General features: G+C 38.8%; 1 protein-coding gene across 3 annotated transcripts in view; it reads right to left on the bottom strand.

The window, feature by feature from the left end:
- The window catches only part of UNC79 (unc-79 homolog, NALCN channel complex subunit), a 105,198-nt gene that overhangs the window by 39,465 nt on the left and 39,970 nt on the right, over positions 1-25,763 (bottom strand). The window contains exons 23-34 of one of the 3 annotated variants that reach the window (XM_062494525.1): positions 25,529-25,686; positions 25,018-25,199; positions 23,573-23,774; positions 21,814-21,993; positions 20,687-20,752; positions 16,602-16,888; positions 12,963-13,145; positions 12,064-12,226; positions 9,071-9,220; positions 6,604-7,827; positions 4,781-4,888; positions 335-451 (exon numbers count right to left, since the gene is read on the bottom strand). In XM_062494525.1, the coding sequence (XP_062350509.1) occupies positions 335-451; positions 4,781-4,888; positions 6,604-7,827; positions 9,071-9,220; positions 12,064-12,226; positions 12,963-13,145; positions 16,602-16,888; positions 20,687-20,752; positions 21,814-21,993; positions 23,573-23,774; positions 25,018-25,199; positions 25,529-25,686 (3,020 nt within the window). The remainder of the gene's footprint in view (positions 1-334; positions 452-4,780; positions 4,889-6,603; positions 7,828-9,070; positions 9,221-12,063; positions 12,227-12,962; positions 13,146-16,601; positions 16,889-20,686; positions 20,753-21,813; positions 21,994-23,572; positions 23,775-25,017; positions 25,200-25,528; positions 25,687-25,763) is intronic. The other 2 variants (XM_062494526.1, XM_062494527.1) reach the window with 2 other exon arrangements.

The raw sequence follows: 25,763 nt of genomic DNA, 5'->3' as shown, positions 1-25,763 counted from the left end.
ATAAATGATTCCATGCACCAGGGATGAAACCCTATACCTACTGAATTCTACAGTGAGGCTTCCATTTCTTTCAATGAGACCAGGAAATAATCTGAGTAATAAGCACAATTAAAAGGACAACACTGTACCAGAGGGTCTACCTCCCAAATATGTAACTATTCCAACTCTTACTAGGAGACAATTTTGTATTCTCTATAAAGATTCCCTTTAGACTTAATACTGATCACTCATCTGCAATGGTAGAATAGAAATACTCTTTTTCTTTTTTTTAAGTGGATTGTCACACAGTAATTGGTTTAGGAAATAGAAATAAAGAACAATAAATGCAGCTCACCAGTATCCCAAGTGCTGATATTGTGGGGAGCACTAGACTGGTGTTCCAGCTGCCTCTTCATTAGCTGGTTCATTGTCAGAGCTCCCAAAGAGCCTCTTTTCATTTGTCTGAACTGAGCTGCAAGTCAGAAATGCAAAAGGATTTCAGGAGCTCAGACAACACTTAGAACTACTCTCATTTCCTGATCTTACAAGCCAGCATGATATAAATACTGAAATGACAATGATGGCTTGCTCTAAGGATGTTGCTCAATTCAATATGCACCCTTCATACAACTACACAGGGTACAATTCTGGACCCAATGCCATCACTCAGAAGAGACTTGGATTCACTGTGTCAACTGTCAGTGCCTTTTTGCCTCCAAATATTATGAAAGCTCAGCAGAAAGATTTGGTATCTGGGTAGTGTTAAGATACTACCCCAAAACTCCCATGCTGAGAGGCAATAAATGTATACTCCAATCTCTCTCACATACAACGCACCAAGGAAGGAAACTCGGTCTCCTCCCAGCAAAGGACAGAGGACTGCTGTGTCAATGCTGACCCCAGGAAAACAAATCCACTGACACTATATACCACCAGCATCCCTCATGGCTGGCATGACCTGAACTTGTCTCCTACACACCCACCCCTTGTGGTGCAGAGCACCTGCACATTCTGCTGAAGGGTGAAGCCAGCAGCCTTTGGAGATGAGACCCTCCTGGTACCTTCACTGCCATTTCTCTTATAGAGAGCCATCAAGGAATAAACACTCAATTTTCTTTCATCCAACAATTTGCTTCATTAGAAAGATCAGTTTATGAGATATGTGCCACTGGATAATGCTCAAGGTAAAACCATAAAGGAGACATAAGACTTTTGGTTCATATCAGTGTGGTGCTTAGGAACATGAGGTAGTGATGGACTAGCAGTGTTAGGATGTACTCAAAGATCTTAAACCTCATTTCCAATTTAAATGATTCTACATATTTTCTCTAATTAAACTGAGGAAGAATGAGATCATACACAGCTCCTGACTTTCTCACTTTTTTCTCCATTCATAAAAAAATTCAAATTGAACAAGTATAACACATTTGCTTGGACAATTGAGTCTGAGAAGTATACTTCCACCACTGAAACTAAAAATCATTGTTCACTGTATGAAGACAGAGTTTTAAAGTCCTGCTTGAACAAGTCCTGCGAAGCTGCTGACCCAAGTGTCCAGGAAAGCTTTTAAAATGCTGCCTTAAGTATAGATTTAAGTTTTTTTCCTTAACAGGCCCTCAGAGCAAGGGCAACAAAGTAAAATCTTCTGTGAATGATCATTTTCATCTGCAATTATATTCAACATCATTTAAATTACCACTAACTATCAGTTAGTTTTATTCTAAAATTCCAAACAGTAACCATCTAAGCTGTGAAATTAAACACAGCATTTCACATTAACTGTGATAAAGAAGTACAGAGAAGGGATAAACTGCGACTTTCAGAAAGCTCTGAAGGGTTGAGTGCCTTCTCCTAAACTTGCTCTACTGATTTTCCAGCAGAGAGTTTAAAATTCAGAGTAAGCAGAGTACTCCCTCAAAAACATAACAGAACAAATACAAGCCTTGAGTAATAACAAGCAAAACGAATACTTCAGTGAAAAATCTGCACTGAAACTATTTTATTAGATGAAGTATTTAAGCTTCTCCTCATTATATGCTTTCCAGTTTTATCTTATTGAAGTGCATTTAAACTCCATTTTTTGGCCCACATACAGCATTTCTGCAAAGCAGTCCTGGTACAACTGAACTTGAAGAACTGAACGAGACCAAGAGACCATTCTATGTTTCACTCTGAAAAGTTATATTGTAGTTGCCTTTCACAGCAAATTAAGAGAAAAATAGGATTTCCATCATTTCCAGGGCAATGATTTTAAATAGATGCCTTATCATTTTATCAAGCAGAGAATTTCCTGATAAAAGAACAGCAATTAATGTTAGAACTGGCAAGACTGCTTGGAGTGCAGATGGCTGTCAAAACAGAGAAAATGATCTCTTTGAATTTTCTTAGAAGCTTTCTGTGATTGTAATTTTCAAAATTTCATTAATATATCATGTAATCCAGCTATTGTTGAGAAGGTTTGCATTTCCAGGATTATTTACCTGATTTCTCAATGACAGAAATTATTTCAAATAATAAGTTTAAGGGAAAAAACAAAAACAAAAGCAACAAAATCCAAACCACCAGAATGCTACAAAGAAAAAAATCTAAACCCCAAAAAATATCAGAGTTGCCAGCCTTTGAACAGTGTTGGATCAAGGATGATTGCTATGGACCAGCATATGACTTTTCATGCCTGTGACTCACTAGTGGCAAAGGGAGATGTGCTGGTTTCAGCTGGAGTACAGTTAATTTTCAACATCATGGCTGGTATGGAGCTGTGTTTTGGATTTGTGCTGAAGACAGGGTTGATAATACAGAGATGTTTTTGTTATTACTGACCAGGGCTTGCACAGAGCCAAGGCCTTTCTGCTTTCCATCCTGCCACACTGGCACTGAGGAGACTGGGAGTGCATAGAAGGTTGAGAGGAGCCACAACCAGAACAAGTGACACAAACTGACCAAAGGGATATTCCAGATCATATGGCATTATGCTCAGTATATAAAGTGGGTGAAAGAAGGAGGAAGGGGGAACACATTTGGAATGACAGATTTCATCTTCCCAAGTCACCATTACATGTGACAGGGCTCTGCTCTCCTGGAGATGGCTGAACACCTGCCTGTCCATGGGAGGCAGTGAATTAATTCCTTGTTTTGGTCTGTTTGCATGGACAGGTTTTGCTTTCCCTATTACACTCTATCTCAACCCATGGGTTTCCCAGGTTTTACCCTTCCCACTCTCTCCCCTAGCCTGCTGGTGGGAGCATGAGCAAGCAGCTGCCCAGGGCTTGGATGCTCGCTGGGGTTAGAACCATGGTCTAACAAGAGGGGAAGCTTTCTTCTATCAGGTTTTCTACAAGAAACCTAACAAACACATTAAAAGATCAGTAACCCTCATATAGTGGTTAGCAACACTTTTCATTCGTTATCTCCTGATCTGGTCAATCCTTCCATTCCTGTAGAATTCTCTACTCAAAAACAGAAGTCCAAAGGCCAAATCTTCCTGTTGCAGTCAAAGATGTATGCTTTGTGTAGCCAGGCACTGGCTGTACAAGTAATATTAGCTATTTCTGTTACCTTGTGTAGCAGAAGTGCCTTGTGCTCACAATCCTGATCAGGGCCTACTATGCAAAGCACTGTAAAGATACATAGTAGAAGATTAAAACCATTTCAGTCTAAATGTACAAGAGACACAATGGAAGAATTCATATCCTTTTTTGCAGTTGGAAACTGAGGCAGGTTTCCAGAAAGAGGAAAGAAATATTTACACAGGAATGGAGGATCAACATCATATAGATACTATTCCCAGTTTCATATGCTGGAATTTACAGGAACCATTAGCACTAGGCTAAAAGCAAGAGAGAAAGGTCTTAACTGGCACCTTTTCAGCTGCTTTAGTAAGTCACATCTGTATCATTAGGTGGTCAACAAATGTACTCTGTGAGATGCACATGACCTGAGGTGCTTGTGGGAAAACTGAGGAGGTACTCAAACAGCATATCTAAAATAACATTCTTCCTTTAATAAGTTGATCATATCAGCAGATAATGAATTTCAGAAACTAAAATTTAGCACTGCTATAGCAATCTGAAATTGAAGTTCAGGAAGACATTTGAGCTGACCTAGCAGTTCATTGATATCAAAGATAGTAATTTCCCCTCCCTTTTTTACAGCCACAGTTCTGCCCCACTGGCCTGCGGATGTGTTCTGTAGATGGACACACACCATTCTGAATTTTGTTAAGTGTTCTAAGGTACCTCCACCTTAACATGTCATCTTCATGTGCTCTGCTAAGCCATGTGCCATGTGTACTTTAAACAACATTCACTTTGAATTGCAATGGTTATGGGAGTCCCAGATAAAGAGTTACCACATTTCAGTGAGCAGGTGAGGAAGTGGTATTCAAGGCATTTTACAAAAACAGTAAGAGATTTTTTTTCCTAAGGTACAGCAAAAAAGGTACCAAAGGCCAAAGCAACAGCCCTGTGGACTCTTCTGCTTCTGTGCACTGACAGTTGACAATGCTCTCTCACAGGGGAAAATAAACATTCAGCTTTAGCGAATTACTGCTTTTAGCTGCTACCTACTTTAATTCAAGAAAACCACATTTGTCAAACTTGCCATGACCCAGAATAAAATTTAGCTACTAACTGTTAAAATGCTGCTGACCATCAGAGATTTAACAATTCTAAAGATATCCAAAACAGCTGTACTTACAAAAAGTCAAGGGAACTCAGAGGAAGGAATTTACCATATATGATGTGCATCTGATGCATAAATATGGTAACTTTGCTTTTAATCCTCAAACCAGAGGTAAACTTACTTGATATGGAAGAGTGACTACTTGTCTCTGGAACACCTGCTTCAAGGGTTGGTGCAGATGACGACTCTCTTGGCATTTCCAGTGTTGAAAGTCCTTTGACAGCAGGATCTGCATGTGAAAATCATGCTTAATCTCTCAGCATTTAAAAATCAACAAAGTTTTTTATCTTCCCTCTCCCTAGATGCCCTTTTCGCATCATTTCTGTCATCCATTCACCATCTGGCACTGCCAGTAGTTTTAAAAGGATTCAGTGTGTTTGTCGTAAGAATTTTTATAGATCTATTTCTTAAAATCACTTTTTAAAGGAGAATTCTTCCTATGGTCTTTAGAGCTCACATCTAACAGAGTTCGATACTGATCCCACTCAAGTGATTTTTGGAACCACCAACATGGAAACAAGACAGAGATCACTGATGTAAAGCTAGTTTAAGTGACAGCTTAGCACCTTTTAAAAGCCTTAACTCCAACACATCACAGGTTTTCACTCAAGAAGCTGCTGATCTAGCATTTGATCCTGAAGATTCACAGTTTAAAATTCTGCATTAGAAAGGTTCCACGTGGTGTTTCAGAACTGGGACAGCCTTTCCAGTTTCAAGGGTAACAGTGTTCATTACTGCATGAAAACTGGCCCTTGTTAATATTCAAAAAAAGCACTGAGTCTAATTGAACAATTCTTTCAAAACCATGCTGCTCTATATGAAAGGTTCAAAAGCACTCAGCTCTCTTTAATTTTTATAAATCTCCAGTAGTTCTTCAGCTTATTAGAACCATAAATGGGACGACAGGCCTGAAACATAAAGGGAACAGTGTAACTATGATTACACAGAACAATTTCACCTTGTAAAAGTGGAATATCCTAAGAATTTATACTGTGGTTCCCTCTGAAGTGATTAAGAAAAAAAGTAAAGTCACGAATGCACAAATATTCCCTTTCACTTTAAAGGTAACAAAGAAGTGAGGCCTGACAGATTCTGTCCTTTTTCATTAATATGTTAAAAAACCCGGTAAAATTCTAATAACTGGAAAATCCTAGGGAAAAAAAACCAGCCAAGAAATTAAAAAAGGCAGCAGCATACAGTTTTTCAAATGGTTTGATATATCCAATTGGAATCTGAGGAAAAGCTTAAACTCACTTTCTCTCCATCTGAAAATACTTAGTAACAAAACTGTGCACTGAAATCAACTGAAAAAAACTTAGGATACACAGAGTATCTTTGAATTTTAAATCTTTTACAAACACAAGCCATGAAAACTTTGTGGATACCCAGTACAAACAAGGCTACAAACAGGCTTTAGTGTACAGAAACAAAAAAATATGTCTATGTCTAAATGCAAACTGTGGTTAATTCCAAGTGCTCTTACTTCTGAAGTCTGCAGCCTGCTCAGCCTTACAACTTCGTGTTCCATTCTCCTTTCCACTGCCTTATGCTGGCCAAAGAAATAAGGGCCAGAAATCACTACAGCAAAAGAGAATCACTGTAGCATGGACTAGATTAGCAGGACAAAAGGCACAGAAGCATGACCATTTCTCTGACTCCCAGCATAAAGAGGACAAAGGGTTTCATTCCCTAACTTGGATATCAGAATGAGTATTTTTGTCACAGAACTCCACTTCCTTTACAAACAGGCCCTTTACACATTCATCATATACCTGAATGGTTAGCACACTCCTTGTGAGAAACAAACACCTGAAAGCAGTCAGCTAGCACATCAGATGCTATAAATACCCACATCTCACTATAAATATACACATCTCTTTACACAGGTCTGTTACAAAAACCTTCAGGCAAAAATAAGATTTTTGATCAGGTGAGTGAGCTCACCTGCCTCCTTCTGCTCTCCCAGCTTGTCAAGGATGTTAAAAGAAATGTCCAGGTATTCTCTCTGAATAGCACTCACAGCAATCTTCCTCTGCTTCCTCTGGCGAGGAACAATCTGAATCTTAAATTCTGACTCCTCAGTCTCCCCTTCTTGTTTCTGCTCTGTATTTTGTTCAGTGTCAGACTCTGTATTGATATCAAGTTTTTCACTTTCTGTTTGCTTTTCAGAATCTTCAGGGACTTTAATAAGGACTGTCTTTACATTTGGGCTTGGAATTGTTCCACTAGGTTTAATTTCCTCTACACTGAGCTCGGAGTTATCATCAAGGGACATTTCCGGAAGGGCAGATGATTTCTGCAGCAGGTCCCTTTTTTGTTTCAATGTTAGTGAGTTTCCAGAGGACATGTCCTGAAATTCTTCTGGCTTAACTAACTCTGAAGAGTTCTTCTGATCTTTGGGAGAAGTGGAAATGATCTCCTCTATTCCTGCTGAAGCGCTGTTGCTGCTATCCTTGTAACTAAAGTCTTTGGAGCAATCTTCAATGCTGAACTGTACCAGTGGAGTTGTGCTGAGGCTGAGTGCAGACACACTGATGGGAATTGAAGGAGATGAAACAGCAGTTTTGCCAGAGACCTCATCATTCAGCGGGTTTGTTGTTTCTTCTTCTTCATCACTCTCCACTATTCTAAGAGGAGGAAGTGGTTCAAAGACTAAAGAGTCACTGTCTGAAGTGGAGTGTGCTGAGTGTTTTTCAGGACCCGATGTTGAATCAGAGGACAAATCTATCAGATCTAAATCTTCCTTAGGACCAGAAGTTTTAACTGGGGAGTCCACTTTCACTTCATAGGTTTCCATGCAGTTAAGCCTAACCTCTGGTATGACAGGTCTTTTTGTTTCCTGGAAACTCTCTGCGTGAGGAAGACTTTCCTGCATGTCTGTATTTTCAGCTTTAGTAGAAGAATTCTGCCGAGAGCGTCCGTACTCGCTGTGCCTGTGTGTGGTGTAAGCAGCAGGGACAGGAGGCTTTTCTAAGTCACACCGGTCTATGCAGGACTTCCTGCGGTGTTCGTCTAATGAGAACAGCAGGGAGTCTGCATTCCCTATATCAAGAGATTTTTGTTTTAGAGAGCGCAGTTTTTTTTTCTGAATGCTTTCTTCTCTCACACAGCGTAGAATACTGTCTTGTAAGGCCCCCGTCTCTCTATATTCAGCCAGCTCTATTTCACCTGATCAAAACAGAAAAAGCTAATACTACCTCCGTTGGAGACTTTTGGCAGATACCTTCATCTTTACATCACAATTCAATATGATTGACATTTTAAAAACAAATATAAACTCAGTATTAGTCAAAATTGCCTATATTTTGTTTTAACCTCAGAATCAAATTATATGGATTTTTACAACAAATAATAACAAAAACCTGCTATTTAGATAGTAGTTTACTTAAATTCTGTCCAAAGTCTATTCATCCTGGACAGCTGTACCTTGAAGATAGCCTGTTTGACCTTGTGCACTGAAAGGAGGTGGCATAGGCATGTAATTTCCACAGATACTTGGGGTGACTGCATGCAGTACACCTATTATTTACTGCAGCAGAACAGGCTTAAAATGAATGCTTCTGATTCAAGAAGCAAGGGTAGTATTGGCAGTGAGGATACTGCAGCACAAACATGAGATCAGAGAATTTTTCCCTGGTGATCCTAGAAGCCAGCAGGGTCCAGCAGCAGTAACAGCACTCAGTCCTCCCTCCTCATCCTCAGGAGGAGAGCAGTGAGCACAGCTGCACCTGCTGGCACTGCTACTGCACTGGTACTCTGCTGTGTGAGCACACTCATTGAGAACATCTTCAAGTATTATCACCATTGTTGTTATTATTATTATTATGAACTACATAGTTTCATATAAAACAAGATATTCCTGATCATTATTAGCCCCATATTCCAAAATACTCCATATATGAATCACTGTGCAGAAAAAACAATGATAGAAGTTTTAGTGTTCACTGCAGTCAGAATCACTTTCCCTCCCTCTGCAAACATCTAAAAGGAAAAAAAAAAAAGGCAGTGCCAATGGAAAACCATACTATTTGCAGCAGCAACAACAAATTTGCTTACTGTAGAGTCCCACCTTATCAACAATATCAATTTCTGGGAAAAACTAATTTAAGTAATAAGTCTTCAGCCCAATGGTTGAAGAAATTTCAAAAAAATCCACTTAAATGTTTTTCAATTCTGAAGAGGTTAATGTTTCAGAAAACAACTTCTAATTTTAGATATTTTTATTCTGGAGTGCCTAGTTTGAGATCCCTGAAAGATAACTCATTCAGGGAAGTGAGGGTTCTTAAGAGTCAGAGTAGTTATATTAAAATCAGGCAGAGCAACAATCTCTACAAAGAAATTTGGTAGTTTGAAACAAAGAGTAGGAAATTGTATTTCTTCAGGAGTTTATACCAACAAAAAAAATTCATACTTCTCTGAGCATTCATCTCAACTGGTTGATATTTCACCATTTTGCTGCCACCAATTCTTTTCAGTCTTGCAAAGAAAGTTTGAGACTCTTTATTACAAGGTCCAGTTGGCGTATCATGAATATCAGATTCATCAAAAACACTGTCTTCCTCTGCTGGAGAAAGAAAAAACATTATTACTCTTAAGAGACTGCAATCTCCTGAATGAAAAGCTCTCTATGTAACAAAACCTCACCTAGTGTCAATTAAACCTGAATTGAAAAATTAAGTTTGCAAGAAAATTTGTATCCCAGGTTTAACTTTATCATTCTTCTTCTGAGTTAAGGCCAGAGACAAATTAAAAATGGGTTACAGTGCAACATAAGTATAACAAAGCTTTTACCATTCTAAGTTGTTCTTCTCTACTCATAATAATACAGATTCTTTAGATGGAAAAAAATACACTGGATTGGGACACTGACTTGAGTACACTATTTCTATTGTGCTCAATGATAAATGGTAAATTGAAGAAGACGGAAATTAGTGAAGGATCTTCAAGATAAGTAATAAACAAGCAAAATAAGAAAGTGAAAAAGGAAGAAATGGATAATCTTGGCAAGCTGATGATAGTAATAATAATAACAGAATAAGACCTAAGAGTATGGATTATGAAATCATTGATTTAAGTAGTAATAGTAAAACATTATGCCCTGATTTGAGATCAGCCAGTTGAAAATGGCAAAGAGAAAGAAAGATCCAAATCTATTTATCCATCAAAAAAATGCTGTATTATATGAAATGGCTATTAAAAAACAAAACAGAAGTTTAAAAAAAAATTTTAAAAATCCGTATCTATCATGTAGAATCATTCTGTAATTCTATGTCCAGTGATTCATCTCCAAGGAAATAAGAAACACTACTGGGACAATAAAAACAGAGCACTCAAATGAAAAACAAAGTTAGCCTTGTTTATTGTAGCAAGCAAACACGGAGAGGAAATGCATTTGGTGCCTGGGAGTGAAGGGGCAAGTAAGTCACAGAGCTAGAATGGACAAAACTGAAGACTTAAATGAGACATAAATATCTTTAGCTGTGAATCTGAAGCTGCTAGTACATGTGAAGCTATAAAACTGCCACCTAAAGGCATTAGGGACAAGATACCTAATTGAAATGATGAATCCAGAAAATCAAAGTTTATAGTAGGAAATTCTTTAGGAACTGGCTTTAATAAGTTAGATCACTTTTAATGTCATGTCTTACATGTAACTACCACTTCCCCTTAGCAACAAATGCTTCTTGTCACAATATTTAGCATCAGTTCCACAGCAACCTGTACACTTGATCCCCACAACACTCATGATCCCCACAACAATGTTTGATAGAAAAATTAGGAAAAAAAATCAGTAGTGGGGAAATCCATCTTTAGCATAGGAATTCTTGCTGCCTGACAACAAAATCCTCATCTGCTCACTGTCTAAACACCACTTCTGATGATGACAGCAACACACAACTACCTGACCAGTGGTTAAACAAGTCTCTTTAGAAAAGGTGGGAAAGGCTTCAACTTTCCAGGTCTCTATGGAAATACATTGGTTGCTTTTTGCAGGTGAAAAATTTTTCTACATCCTCCTTTTTCTGCAGCCCTTCCACAAATGAGAACAAGAAGCACTGTGGTTAAATCAGTATTTACAGAGGAAAATCTGCCTATTTATGGTCCTTTACCTCTGTGCAGCCCAAAGCCCTTCACAACAGCTTTGAAAAGCAAGTAAATATTATTCTCCTTACTGTAAACATAAGGAAACAATGCTGAAGTGAGAAACAAAGTCACTGAGAGAACCAGTATTGGACAAGCTGGGTACTTGGGCACCTCAACTTGTCTTTAAAATGTCTCAGAATCAATCCAGAAAGTTAATACACTTTATAAATGCATTAATAAGTCATTATGCATTGTCATTAACTTGTCTCAAAAAACAAAGACAAATTCATAATAAAGCCACAATTGTCTCTTAGCCCTCCACTAGCAATACAAAATGTCCAGCTGAGTGAGGTTATGCAATATGCAATTTAAATCCACATTAAGATTGCTTTAATTTGCTAGAGCAGAGTAATAGTGTGTTCAGGTAAACAAAATGTGCTCTTGTTTTGCTGGACATCTTTTCACAAGCAACAAGCAGCAAAAGAGGAAATGGTACTGACATGAAAACAAGAGAGTTTATTGGATTTTTCTTCAGGAGAGTTTGCTGCATACTATGAAGACTGTTTGAGAAGGAAGATGTAAACAGCAAATAAGCAGAGAAAAGGCAAAACAGCTGAAAGAAGGCTACAGAATATCAGAAGAGTATGTTGATCACAAACATTTATTATGTAACTAACTTTACAAACCTGAGTAATTACACTCAGTGACACCATGGCACTTGAAGCCCCAAGCTTACACCAGTTCACCTCACCACAGTACCTCTGCTACTGCTAGCAAGAACATACAGAGCTCACAATCAGACTCAAAGTATTGAACCATTCTTTTGCCTCTACATATCCACCTACACATTTGCATTAACCTTGTCAACTTCAGCTCCTTTAAAGAGAAAAGCAAATTGCAGACTGAATTCGTAGTCTTCTCTTCTCAGGATCAGTATCTGCTATTATTTCATGTTATTACGAAGTAAAATCAGAACATGGTGTCAGGCTGGTTGCACACTTTGTGTGTTTGCAGGATCAGCTAGCACTGCCATAGAAAAGGCCAAGGACTATCCAGCCATGGTGCCTGAACCATTAAGTCTAAGATACACTCCCCTGAGAGATGTGAGAGCACTGTGCTATGCTCAGCCTATGGAGCAGCTGAGAATGTCTCTTACTAGAACTGGCTATCTGTACCGGTCAGTCAGGTAAGTCACACTTCAGACTCGATTCCAAGTATTATGTTCTAAAGGCCAGACCATATTTACCCATTTCTAGAACATTTCCAAGACTTAATGAATTAAATCAACAACTCTCAAACAAATTAGAGTGTTAAAAGTACCTTTCTCCTTTTCACTGTATCGGCTTATGTTACTGTTGTCACTATACAAAGGACCAGCAGTTGCATGAGGCTTGCAGCTGTGATACTGAGCGTTGAGGGTATTGACTGTGATGTGGATTAGGTGAAGTACAATCTTGCTGATTTCACAGTCTCTGTAGGGGTACTGTTCAGCAAAAGAGAAGAACTTCAGCTTAAAAAATAACTTTTCTCCTTGGACAAACATTTTGGCAGTAAAACAGAAAAATTACAATAATATTGTCAGCTGGATGCCTTTTGCCTTCTCTGGATTATACATTTCCAAATATATCATGAGAAGCAAGACTGTTGTCAGCTTTGTACAAGGAATTATTTCAATAAAATATAAGAAGTCCATATTAGTAACATTTACTGTCTGCATTTCCATGTACGCCCTACAGACCTGCTAGAAATCTGTTAAGCATATCAAAAGTATTCACAGATCCACTTCAGTGCATAAATGCATTACATTTTAACAGCATTTCCTAAAAAGCATCACTCAACTGAAGAATACAAACTGCTAAACTGACACACTCCTCCGTTTAAAATCACTACAGTTTTTTCTTAAACTAATTTTAAGTTACTCAAAATACTCCTCACTGGAATTTTATACGTACATAATTTTCCTATTTCAATATCCGTATTTTCCTTTCTCAGGTAAACACCTGAAAGACAATAAAGACTGCAGAAGCACGGAGGAAGTCAGCAGCACAGACTAAATCCTAACTATTTTCAGACACTGAAATTAAGTGCAGTGAGTAAGTATATTCAAGAAAATTGTCCTTTACAGTTCCATTCACTTACCATACGTTTATGTGTTCCCTGTAACAAATGTCAAATGGAAGTGTAAATTTTTCTGTGGACAGTGTTTTAAGACCACTCACCTTATAGAGAATTACAAGCAAAGCCTTTAACCACATCTGCCGAATGTGAGGCTTGAGGGACCAGAGGGAGCAGCGAGGAGGCTGCTGAAAGTAATGCCTTAGCTGAGGACAAGTGCAATATTTCAACACTTGCACCACCAAGGGAAGAAGGTGTTTTCCCAGGTTGATGTTATAGTCCATCACCTGAAAAGAACACAGGAATTACCTCCCCAATACAGTTGAGGTATTCGGTAAGTGAAAAGAAATTGATGGTTTTAAGGAAATCTCTCTACCATTTAAAAGCTTTCTGACAGCTTGCTACCTTCTAATTTTAGCCAGATAGGCAGAATGAAACAAAGAAAATGTGTTCTGAAAGCATTTCATACAGCACAGTTTACATTTTAAGATACACCGGCAAGTTCATAAAATATATTGTGCTGAAATATATGGCACAAGTTGATCATGCTTCAGTACACAAAACCATATCATGTATATTCCATGTTTAACAGACAAAACAGATTTGTGAGTTTTGAGGGTTGAGTAGTTTGGTTATTTGTGGGCTTTGTATTAGCATTCTAACATTGTACTGGCAGTTTTCAATTTTTTTCTCAATAGGCTTGCAACATTAGGCATTAGGGTTTTTTAAGCCCCAACTTCTGGAATCAGGTAACGACTCTAGGTTCCCACCCTCCACCAAAAGTAAGAGTGTCTACTATGTTATGCAGGAAGTTTAAGCACAAAAATCCTAAAGGATGCAAGAATAAAGCAAATGAAAAATTTCTTGCTCTAAATAAAATGCTCATCAGTCTTAAGTAGAGGTGTTGCTGCAGACAGGTTGCTGTGATTACTGTTAGTCACATGCCTTGCCTTTGAAGAGCATCATGCTATTTGGGGCCAGTGCTTTGAATCCTAGGAGTGATTCAAAGGTGCAGTGAAGCCATATATTCCCACTACCCCGGCACAATTGTGTTTTCACTTGAAAGTGCAATGCTGTTTTTCATAATCTTCCTATCACTCTTCCAACATGTGCTGTTTTTAAAAGCACCCATGCTGAAATCACCAGTTACACTAGATCATAACAAGGCTCCACAAAGCCCTTGTCTCTGATGTTGCCCTACACTGGTTGAGACCTGGAAGGTGTAAGAGCAGACCAAGGCAGCTCCAGCACAACCCCCACGATCTAACATTCCCCTGCAGTTTCAGTGGACCTACTGAATTTTATCAGCAGCTCTCTACATCTAAACAGTCTATGCTTTTTTCCTTTTGTTTTTATTAGAACAACAAGATGAGACTAATTGACAAACACTAAACTCATGATCTCAAGTTCTCTCCTGAACAAGCTGACTAGTTTTCCCCCATAAAATTCTCCAGTTTGATGTGCAGCTGTCTCAAATACTTGCGTTGCATGTGTAGAGCTAAGTAGATGAATCCCACGTCTATCCAGGTAGGGTGAGCCAGTGGAATATATGATTTATAATCACCAAATGTGGTCCTACCCCATAATGCCATGTTCCCTCAGGGAGTGCTAGTTACACAGCACAGTTAGGAAAAGCTCATCCATACAAAGCAGGCAGAGTGCTGCCCAAAGGAGCACATCCTGTAACCCAAACATGCCTGATGCTGAGCAGAGCCATTTTTCAAGCTGCTGCAGGAAAATAAGGAATGGAGAAACAAAGAAACAAATGAACAAAGGAGCAGAGGAATAGGGGAAGGGAAGGGAAGGGAAGGGAAGGGAAGGGAAGGGAAGGGAAGGGAAGGGAAGGGAAGGGAAGGGAAGGGAAGGGAAGGGAAGGGAAGGGAAGGGAAGGGAAGGGAAGGGAAGGGAAGGGAAGGGAAGGGAAGGGAAGGGAAGGGAAGGGAAGGGAAGGGAAGGGAAGGGGAAGGGACAAGGCGCTGTCCAACAGCGCCACCGCGCGGGCAAACACCGCCTCTGCAGAGAAACCCCGGCTTTCGGGAGCCCAAAACACTCGGAGTTTGCGTTGAAAAATACTGAGAAATCGGATTTTTTTTCATTTTAATTGAACTGTCTACTCGAACCAAGCTTGGAATCAAAATCAACGAACCATCAAGCCAACTTAATCCCAGCCTTTGGTAAAGCAAGTATTTATGGCTTGGGAAAGAAGAGTAACTGGAATAGATCTCTTAAGAGCTCAGTACAAAGTTTTCACTCTGTAAATACATCTTCGGATTGCAAATAGCATTTCTCTTGCAGCAAATGTGATTCCAAACACAAAGCAGCCCTACAATTAAGAAAATAATTCTCCCAAAATACAAAGTTCATGTCTGCTGAACAGAGAAGAACCTGGCCTACTGAAGCTCTCAAACTCCTTTTGACATCAGAGGAACCAGGATTCAATTAAAAAGCTTTTAAACACAAATGGTTAATTTGGCTCACACAAAACATTTTAAAGGTGGAAGAGAAAGGCTGGGGCTGACACTGACAGTTGCAGTAAGAAATACTTCTGAAAATCAGGCCAATTATCAGCACTGAAATTTGGGCTTCCAAACTTGGAAAACACAAATGTGGAAGATGCTGCCCTGTGATCTGAACTGCCACTTCCAGACTCTCAATACAAGAGCAACAGGTCTGAATCTCATTTTACACTCTTTAATTTAAAACTGCATAAATGAAAGATGACTGACACAGAGCCATAGTGCTCTGGGACAATGGGACCCGATGCATTTGCAGCTACTCAGTTTGCATTAACACCATCTATTTTGCCACCTGAAATATGAATACCTGACATCTCCCCAGCTGTGAAAGTTTAGCCAACTATCAACATTACATTTAACTTTGAAAAAACACTGATTCTAATGCATGAACTAGAAAATCTTGGTAAGAACTGCAGATCCAGAAGAGACAATAGCTTTGAGCAATGTTTCAAGGTTACAGTGGACATTTGAAATCACATCCCTCTTCTTCCCCTAAGGTAATCCTTTATGAGAGACTGTGATAAGGAAAAAGCATTGAAGTGATGATGATGTCCACTGCAAATAGGAATACTCTGCAAGTGTGAAACATTTTTCAGCCCAGTATCACCTGCTACTCTAAACTGAGCCTTAGAAGAGCCTTGTGAGGTAGAAAATTATGGTCCTCCTTACAGGATGGAGAAAGAAGGCATAAGGCAAGGACATGCTTGGTCATTTATCACAGCAATATAGGCAAAAGTTCAAGAGGGCAATAGCACTCCCTAGGAAACAGAACAGAAGGTCCTGTAAGGAAGAAAAATTAGCCTCCTGCAAAGTGAAGAATGTTGAAGAGTTCACAGACCATTCACAGAGGGAAACAAAACAAGAACACATAGATCCCAGGTCTTCCTGAAGAAGAAAGGAGGAAATACTCATGAGGAAAGCAAGGCATTCAAAGGCTTGTGAAAGAAGGTAGAGATTAGAAGCAGTCTCTAATTTTTTATACAGTGAAATATTTATACAGCATTTGCATGCCTCCATACACACAAAACTATGATCTCTTTGCCAGTGATGCAGCAACCTTAGACTAGCAGTGGAAAGCAATTCTTTCACAAGCTGAAAAGGTGTTGAAATTTTAAGCAGAATTACCACATTCAGCCATTATTTTGCTACAAAGAAGGCTGTGCTACCATTATTTTAACAACAGGCAATAATAAATAGCAGCAAAAACTAGTAGGTGCCTTCACCTACTTGTGCTATTCCAGCAATAAAGGCATTAAAGCAGGTCGAAACACGCATTTTCTGAGGTGCAATCATGAAGCATCCTTCCTGCTGATCATAGCCCAGCAGGACATACAGATGACGCTTGACCGTGTTGAAAGCCTTGGCACTGCTGATATCTGACTCTGCACTGCTCTCATCCTTTGCCATGAACTTCATGAGCACTGTAATGAGCTGGTGGACAGTCTGGTGGTCAATCCCAGCATCCTCTGGCAGCAGGTCTTTTATTGTATTGTCATTCTCTGGGGAAGGTTGTCCTATGGGCACAAGAGACATTGGTATCAGACGCTGGAGAACATTGTGTCAACTCTGTAAATCCAAAAACAGGGTACAGAACACACCATAGATTCTTTCCAGAGTTCAGTGCTCCATTTCTGCCCAAATACACACACTGAAATTGCAGGAGACAGGCACGCATTTCTGAGGACGTTGTTCCTCTGTTTCCTCACGTCCAGCTGCACAGAAACACCTACTGTGCAAATTCAGCTCCATTTCTCAGCTTTCTCATATTTAGGAGAGTGCCTTATTTCCCATCCCAGTGCACTTCTGCCAAACTGAACATTATTATTCTTCCATCAAATCCCACTGCCACCAAATTCTCACCTGGTATGGTTATCAGTCTTTCCTCAGTAAACATGAACAGATATCAGTCTCTGCCAGTGGAAAACGTACAAAACGGCAAGGGTAGGAAATACGAAAAATTGTACCAAATAATGATTAAACAAAGAATGAAGAGCTCCCCTACTAGCACGATTCTCTATTTCTCTTAAATAACCTGTATTACTATAAATAACTTGCAAATAAACAGTTTTATTTTAATATTCTAATTCACCCATATTCTCAGTGTGATATGCTATTCTGACAAAGGACGCCTTTGCTGGTATAACTGTATCTGTCTTAGGTTCTTCCCAAGAAAAACTCCAATGTCTGTAATTTTGTAAAGTAATTTTAAAGTATGCAGCATTTGTATTGATGGGTAAACAAAGGTTTGTTTGGCTGTTTTGCAAAGCATGGGAGATGGTTGTCATTTCTGTGACAGGTGAAAATTAAAACTATGCAGGGGGCAGAAATTTTCAGATCCACTTCTGTTAAGAATAACTTTATTTGATTTATTTGGGTTAGATAAATAATGAATTTTATGTTATACAATATTTTTTGTTCTAGACAGTTTTTACTGGGATTTTTTACTTAAAAACCCTCCTTCAAAATGGAAATTCTCTACCCAAGCTTTTCCTGGACCAAGATTTGCAGATACAAAGGTAAAACAACGAATTCCAAAATAATTAGAATCAGAAATAAAGCAAAAACCATTTTCAGAAGTACTTCGAAAATGTATACAGAAAGCAATGCTAGCTTCATGGACATAAACGGAGAAATAATCTTATATTCTTATATAATATTACACCCAGGTTAAAATTTTCTGGAATTATAAAGACACAATTTTCATAAGGATGATATCTGACTGTATTATTCAGCCCTATTTATTTTCATCTCTATAACATGTTGTGACATTTTTAATAAAATAAAGAAGGAGATAAGATTAAATGAATGGAAACATCACTGAGCTCTAAATACTGGTTTGCCAAAATAGAATTCGAAGAATAATTAATCTGAAGAGATTAAACCATTTTATTTTCCCTCACTGAACAATATAATTCAGAAGCTCAGTGATAAAATGTTTAATTTTGAAAGTGTTTCATAACTCTAACACTAGCTAACAGATACTTCCCGGACTTTTTCTGACATTTTACTTTTCCAGAAATATTACTACATTTTCTGATGCATCAAAGATCTCATTTCTCATACTTTACCCCCAGGGAAAGCTGTACAGCAAGATAGAGTGAACAGAGATTCACCCCGATTTGTCATAGCCCTACTAAGGATCAGGTCTATGGAATGCCAGTCACCCCACTTTTTATTTGTGATGTAGGAACACCAAAGAAGAACTACTTGTTTAAAACTACAAAAAACGTACAAACCAGCTTAATCAATAGATCTTCAGAGTCTGGAAACCTTCTGCTGTCTGGATTGAATCTTAGGTTATATCAAGCTTGAACTAAACATTCATTTCTTCAACACAAGATACAGGGTATCCTGTTATCACATGAACATGCTTAAATCCAAGCTAGGAATACAAAACCAAGACAGCTCTGTCTTTACAATGGCTAAGGTATCTTTTGTCCCTTAAAATTAATGTGCATTTGTATGTGCCTATACAAGGTCTATAGATACACACACATATCCTCCCCAACCCTCATCAAAACCTTCTCACATCACCAAACACACAACCATGTAATATACAGCCTCCACACCTGAACTGAACCTAGCCTTACCTCCAAAGATTCATTTCTTTATTCATGTGCCCCTCATATCAGACCCCTTTACCTTCAAATTACTTTAAGGTGTATCACAATGCCACATAAAGCATCAGATCAGAATTACATCATTCATCATCCCAGCTGTGATCCCTACCAATGAAACTCTCACTGACTGTTCAAGATACTGAAGAGGACATAGGAACAAATACACGATCCTGGTGTTTAATCCATACAGAATACACACTGAATTCAGCTTGCATTTATACTGTGCAAGGATGCCTGTATTAAATCTAGAAAGAACAGATGAGCATGAAAACTGGTTCATTCAAGGGCTATGTATAAAATACATGTTTTTCTACAACAGATCTACATCCTCCGTTTAGGAGTCAGTCCGAATCAGATATGCTCAGTACTGCCAATGTAGTGTTAAAAGCTGAAACAAACCTCAAAAAAAAAAAAAAAGTATGAACATTTAAGCTTTCAGGAAGAAATAATAAATATTGGGCAGGAGAAAAGGAACAGTAATAAGTCTTCTAGTTCCCAAATCATCTGTCACATTCTGAATCGTATTATCAGAATTTTCTTGAGATCAGTAGTTACTAGCTACATGAAACACTTTATATACACATTTTTAGTGGAAACTTTGTTTTAACCTTAGGTGATGGACTACCTAAGCCTGGAAAGCAAAGAGCAGAAACACCAAAATACATCTAATAAAACCACAATGGCCAAAAACGCCTACTGTGAGACTGACACTTCTTATGCAACAAACTCCTTTAAGCCCAGTATTTAGCAGGTGGTTGGTGCCATTAAATGAAGAACCATTATCCACTGATATACCTGTTTACTGCATTATGTTGCTTGTTCCCTCAGCGAGCCTGTGACAACCCATATCTATGTTCTGTAAGGAACTGGTTCATTTCCAGCTCTCACTAGGCTAGCACAGCAGGGCTATATCCTGCCAAACCAGAAACTCCCCTATTTCATTTCACAGCTTAGTCAGATCCCACAGTGACAAGGTATCTTCCTTTCAGCTTATCATCCAGTAAGTTGATATACTTAGATCAGGAATTTGCATCTGTTGGAAGTATTCCAAGTCTTGAAGACAGGACATGAAAAGATCCGAATCTGACATCTTTTCACTTCCAAATCATCAGTCTACATAGCACTCAGAGCAGTAACTGTCAGTAACCACAATTACTGAGAGATCACTTGAATCCTGCTGGGCTACATATTCTACAGAAGCCTGACAGAAGGGTGATATCTTCAGAAAATGTCAGTAAGTACAAAATAAGGGACTTGAGATATCTATAAGCATGCAGAGGAGACAAGTGTAATATACAGTACTGAGAGGCAAAAGCATTCTGTCTGTTGTCTTTAAAACCTGAAGGACTCAAGAATCAGACTCAAAACAGGTGACCCATGGGGCCAGTCTAGCAAAGGTTTACTTGTGGGCAATCAAACACAGGAGGGTGAGACACTGCTGGCATAGCTGACTGACTCAGAATAACTTCCTCCCAACTCCAAAATCTTATTTACAACTGGAGGCAGCTTTCAGTACAGACTGAGAGCAAAGCTTCAATTTACTCTTTCTGGAACCATGCTGAGATGTGATTCACTCTGCCATTTAGAAAACTTCCATCTTGTGTAAGTTTATCTCATGATTCAGCAAGAAAGTCAGAGTTAAAGCCTTCCTTTTCCTGTTCCATCAAAACACACCTCCTTTGTCACACCCACCTGGTGTTTGCTCTGGTGTTCCTCCAAGTGCTGGTGCAGACTGCTCATGTCTGGTCAAGCTCACAGCTTTAAAAAAAAACAAGAGCAACTCTGTTTAACAAGGCAGCACTGACATCTTACACTTAGCATATATTCAGTGCCAGCACATTTATGTTCATTTACTCATTCACTGTATTCAGACAGTGACTGTAAATGCTTGGAACACGTCACTTGTGTGCCCTACAGATTTTGTGCACCACATTCTGTAACTCTGATTTTCTCCATCATTTAATTTTGCTGGTACAAGAATCAGCACACAGGAGTCCCTGTGCAGCACCAGTAATTGGTCATGAATGATTACCTAAGAATCTCAAAATATTTGGGGTGATTGTGTTGGAAAGAATATATATTGCAATGTTGAAAAGAAAATTACCTTTTAAGTTAATAGCTCACTAGCACCCAGGTTAAAAAGTTTTATCCATTCCTATTATATGGGTAAGAACAATGTGAGAGGTCCAATTTGATTAGAAAGACTAATCTGTGCTTGCAAAATTCTCTAAATGAGAATGGCCAAGCTTTATTTCTGCTTGGAAACGTATCTGCATGGCACTCCATACAATCCCATGGTTTTCCAGCATCTAGGTCCTCCTGTAGAAGGATGGATGGATGTGTTGCATGGACATTGCTTCCTTAACAACAGAATTCTGAATGTATTAAAAAACTCATTTGAGACATTAACAGCTGTTTTTAAGACATCTAGCATATGCCGTATGCACTGATTAATAATTATAATTAATAAATATACTAGCAACAGAGGGTTTTTTTTCTGTAAAATCTGTATCTATTTAAGACAAAACTACTGCATATTAGCCGCAAATTAAAATCAAGATCTAGAAAAGACAAACTAGTCTTGGAGCATTTTCTTCTGGGATTTTAAACAGACACAATGCCTGTGTTCTTTATCAAACTCGCTAACTTGTCATTATCTAAGCAATGCCCAAAGTAGTCAGAAACCTAAATCTGCCATCCTAATTGGATAAATATTGACAACTCCAATGTCAATCCATTGACATTGTCAACTGCACCAATGGGATATGATCCTAGGGGAGAAGATACAGCTGTGTCACGAAAACAAACAGATACTCAACGAATTTTGGTGGTTAAGGTTTCTGGAAGGGAGAGCGCTCTCTTGGACTCGGCAGGTCCCTTCACGCTGTCCCGCAGGGAGCGCACGCTCTTCTGGCGGTTACGTGCGAAACGAGCCCTCTTGATCTTCCACATTGCCGCATCACTGAGGTTGGCCACATTTGTCCGGACAGCAGTGATAGCTTTGCAAATGCAATGGACCAAGTTAGGATTCATTCCACAGCTTGGGGACGTCCTACTGCTGCCAAGTGCCAAATGCAACTGGGCCCTGGGTCCCATTCAAGCCAGGAAAGTTTCAAATGGGCCCATGGGGTCCACCTGCAAGGTACTCATTTGCATGCTCTCATTTTGAAAACCATAAAACCCCAAAATGCATAACTGTGTTATAAAATTTTGCTGTTACTTGGTCAAAAACAGACTCTTGAAACTGAATTTCAGGCTAAGAGAACATGAGGTGCCCCCTATTTAAAAGGGCATAAATCTCTCAAGTATGGATCTCATACCTAACCATGGCCTCTAGTTTTGCCTTACTAACCTTCTGTCTGCCTGCACCTACCATCCTGATTTTGAACTCAAAAACCTGTGAGTGTTGATTATGGAGTTACAGTGGTGTTATCAGTAGTACCACTGAATGTCTTAATGGGATCAATTTTGGGACCAATACTTTTCCATACTCATATCTACTGGAACCCTTTGAGTTTAATCATCTGAGTGACTGAAGTCAGTGAGCCCATCCTTTGCATCACCCATCTCTGAAATGGCAAAGAGAAAGGTTAAAAAGAAATGCGAAAATGATCTTCTGCTTATTTTAAATCACTCCAAAATATTCAGATTTGAAGATACTGCCCTACATTTGCACCCAGAGGTGTTAGAAACTAGTGCCAAGACTCCCTCCTCAGGCCACAGCAGCGCTCCCAGCATTGGGTCAAACTACTCACATATAGAGAAGAAAATATCTTTGCAATGCCACCCCTCTCTCCTGTGGAGTAGTTGCAGCACCTAGACATTTTTAGGCAGTGGGCTCCATGCAAAAGTAGAAGGAAGCACAAGGCTGCTGAGGAACATGCACTGTTCAAACAACTGTTCCCATCTCCTCCAGGAAAATCAAATGGAAATAGATCTGACACTTGGGTTAGGAAGTTTTCAATTATTCAGCATTCTAAAAAATTATGCATTAATTAATTTTTAGTACCTCTCTTGTGAAAGGAAGAAGATTTGGTTTCTCATCAAGAAACCAAGTATGAACAGGACAAACACTTAAAACCCTTTTCACTGCAAAAATAGTTAACTGAGCACTGGCTCTAGGAGTCCACCTATCTCTCATGCTGTGCCCCATACACTGGGGCTTTTTTGAGGGTCAAACAACTCCTAGGGCTGACTTTGTACAGACCATCACAGGACAGAGCTGGGCATGATCTGTGACCACTGGAGAATAGCAAATGTGAATAGCATTAGAACTTCTACAGTAGAACAAGTGGGTTAATGAGGGTTGCAGGTGAACACAGAACCAGACCACAGTTCAGCCAAGGCTGGCAATCACATCCTAGTGAGAGCAAAACCTGACACCCAAAGGTGCAACAGAATACAGCCTAATCTGTATTCAGTAAGTAAAACATGCTTACTTCAATTTATATTATTGAAAGATTACTTAATTTCAGAGAATTTACACATGTGAGACCTGCAACTCTCTCAGACTCCTGCAGGCAGCTAAAATTCCAGAAGCTGATAAAACGTGACCAGATTGATTTGAATTCTGCTTACTTGTTGGGAAAGGAAATTCTTTGTTGCAATCCAGATGAAGCTGTGCCTCCAAAGACAGGGTCTCAAAGCGATTCACAAAAAACTCCCAGCTCAAAGCTGGGATATCTGCTTTTAGAAAATGAAGTAGCAAAAGCTTACTAAGAATTGTGGGCCTATCCTTGACAACTGTATCAAACTGGAAATCAAGGCAAAGGCAGAGACCCTATAGAGGGAAACAAAGAAAACAACACATAACTGAGATATGAAATCTTCTAAGGATTTTTTAAAGCAAAGGGAAGTCAAAGCTCGTAACTTCTGTCAGTTAGTGCAGGATCAAAGTTTGGCTCCTTTTTTCTTCCAAGTCCTTTAAATCAGAACTAATGCTACTGATACCAGAGGACATCATATTTTGAATGTAGAATTTTTTAAGATTTTGAGTAATACAAAGGTACAGGCAAAGTTCTATCCTACTGCATATCTGATACACAGTATCAAAGTACTTTGCTCATTCTCCCCATCTGAGAAAAACATTACCTTTAGGTAAACTGAATCAAGCCCTTAATTACAAAAATAATTAATCACCAAGTCTAAACAGGGGAAGAAAGATTACATGGAGAAGTGTATCAGAGACACTTTTCCTCAAAATTCTTCTGTACATTATCTGAACTAGAATTTTGTCTATAGAGTCAAGATTTAAGCTTGAGAAGAAAGCCCACATATTGAATATGAAAGAGCAGTACACTGGTCTCATTGAACACAAGTTCAGTAACAGTGTAATTGAACTCAAGTTCTCTGTAAACTGTTCTGAAAAGGTACCAAATGGAATTAAACTAGCAAATATTAACAGATTTTTGTAGGCAGTAACCCTTTACTCTTCAAAATACATATTAATTCTATTCTCCAGAGAACTAGAACTGAGTTGGTCTATGAGATCATTTTTTTGGCACACTTCTCTTGTTTATTTATCTCTTTAGATTTAATCATGTGAATCCTGACAGGCGGGATCTCTCACAATCCTAAAATTACATGTCTAAGTAAATCTTGAAAAGATCAAGACCTCTTTTGGCTTTGCTCAACTGTATTTTCTCACTGTGAGTTCAGCAGGGTCTCATAAGACTTAGAAATGAATTTCTGAATTGAAAAATATCAAATTATTTTCAAATAATAATAAAAAAATCATCTTTCTACAACAGCAGTTCCAACACAATAGTAATCCAATGCAGTCATTAAAGTATTTATGCTTGGACTTGATCTTAAAAATTATTTTTTCCAGTGTAAATAGTTCTATGATTCTAAGCTGGGGGTAGGGCAGTATCATTTCCCTTGGCTATTCTGTGCATATGTCAAGCATCAAGACCAATAATGCTTGCCTAAAGAGGTATTAGCATTGACTGTGATGTAGTACATCTGAACTCCAAGTGAAAAGCCAGTTTCTCACTGGAATGTATTTTTTCATTTGCACCCACCTGCAAAGCTGGCCTCTTTATGGTGTCAAGTAAAAGCCCAGCTCTTGTAGCCACTGCTGGGTTGACATCTTCCACAGCAGTCAGGAAACAGCAGAATGCATGAGCCAAAGAGTACTTCAGTAGGTGGTTTTTTGTCACAGAGTGTATATCCAAAAATCTGCACAACACAGCCACTTTCTCAACTGTAGCAGTGAGAAAAGAGGCATACTCATTTAGGCAATAGTTCATGCACTGACTAATACACATTTCCTAGAAATATGCACAGCTGAGAAAGTAACAATGAAAAATAGCTAGAAAGAGCTGCAGTTTGATTTATATTATCCAAAATGTCTCATCTTGTCCTCTATTTTACTGCACACTGTTGTGCCATAGTTTAGTAACAAACTATCTCCAAAACTCTCCAAAGCAGCAAAAAGATCATCATCGTATGTCTCCTCAGGAACTGCAGAGAAAGCTCTGCTTCTTCAGAGAAGAAACAAAGAGAAAATAGAGTACATTTCCTCAGGCCTACCTGCTTCAAATCTCATCTTCCAGTCTTTACTGTTGAAATTGCTGTTTATGATTGTCCAGAAAATGTCAGCTCCATGAGGAAGAGAAAGTGCATGAAGAAGAAGTGGGACTGCCAGGGAAGAAAGCTGAGAGAACTCAGACTTCACAACTCCCCATAAGCTGGCAAGAAAAAAGAAAGCAAGCCTGCTTATAAAGACACTCCCTTGAGATTCTTTCTTCTAAATGTAAAGAATTTT

The sequence above is a fragment of the Cinclus cinclus genome, chromosome 6, assembly GCF_963662255.1.
Source record: "Cinclus cinclus chromosome 6, bCinCin1.1, whole genome shotgun sequence".
Lineage (NCBI taxonomy): Eukaryota > Metazoa > Chordata > Aves > Passeriformes > Cinclidae > Cinclus > Cinclus cinclus.
This window is presented reverse-complemented; position numbering and strand designations above follow the sequence as displayed.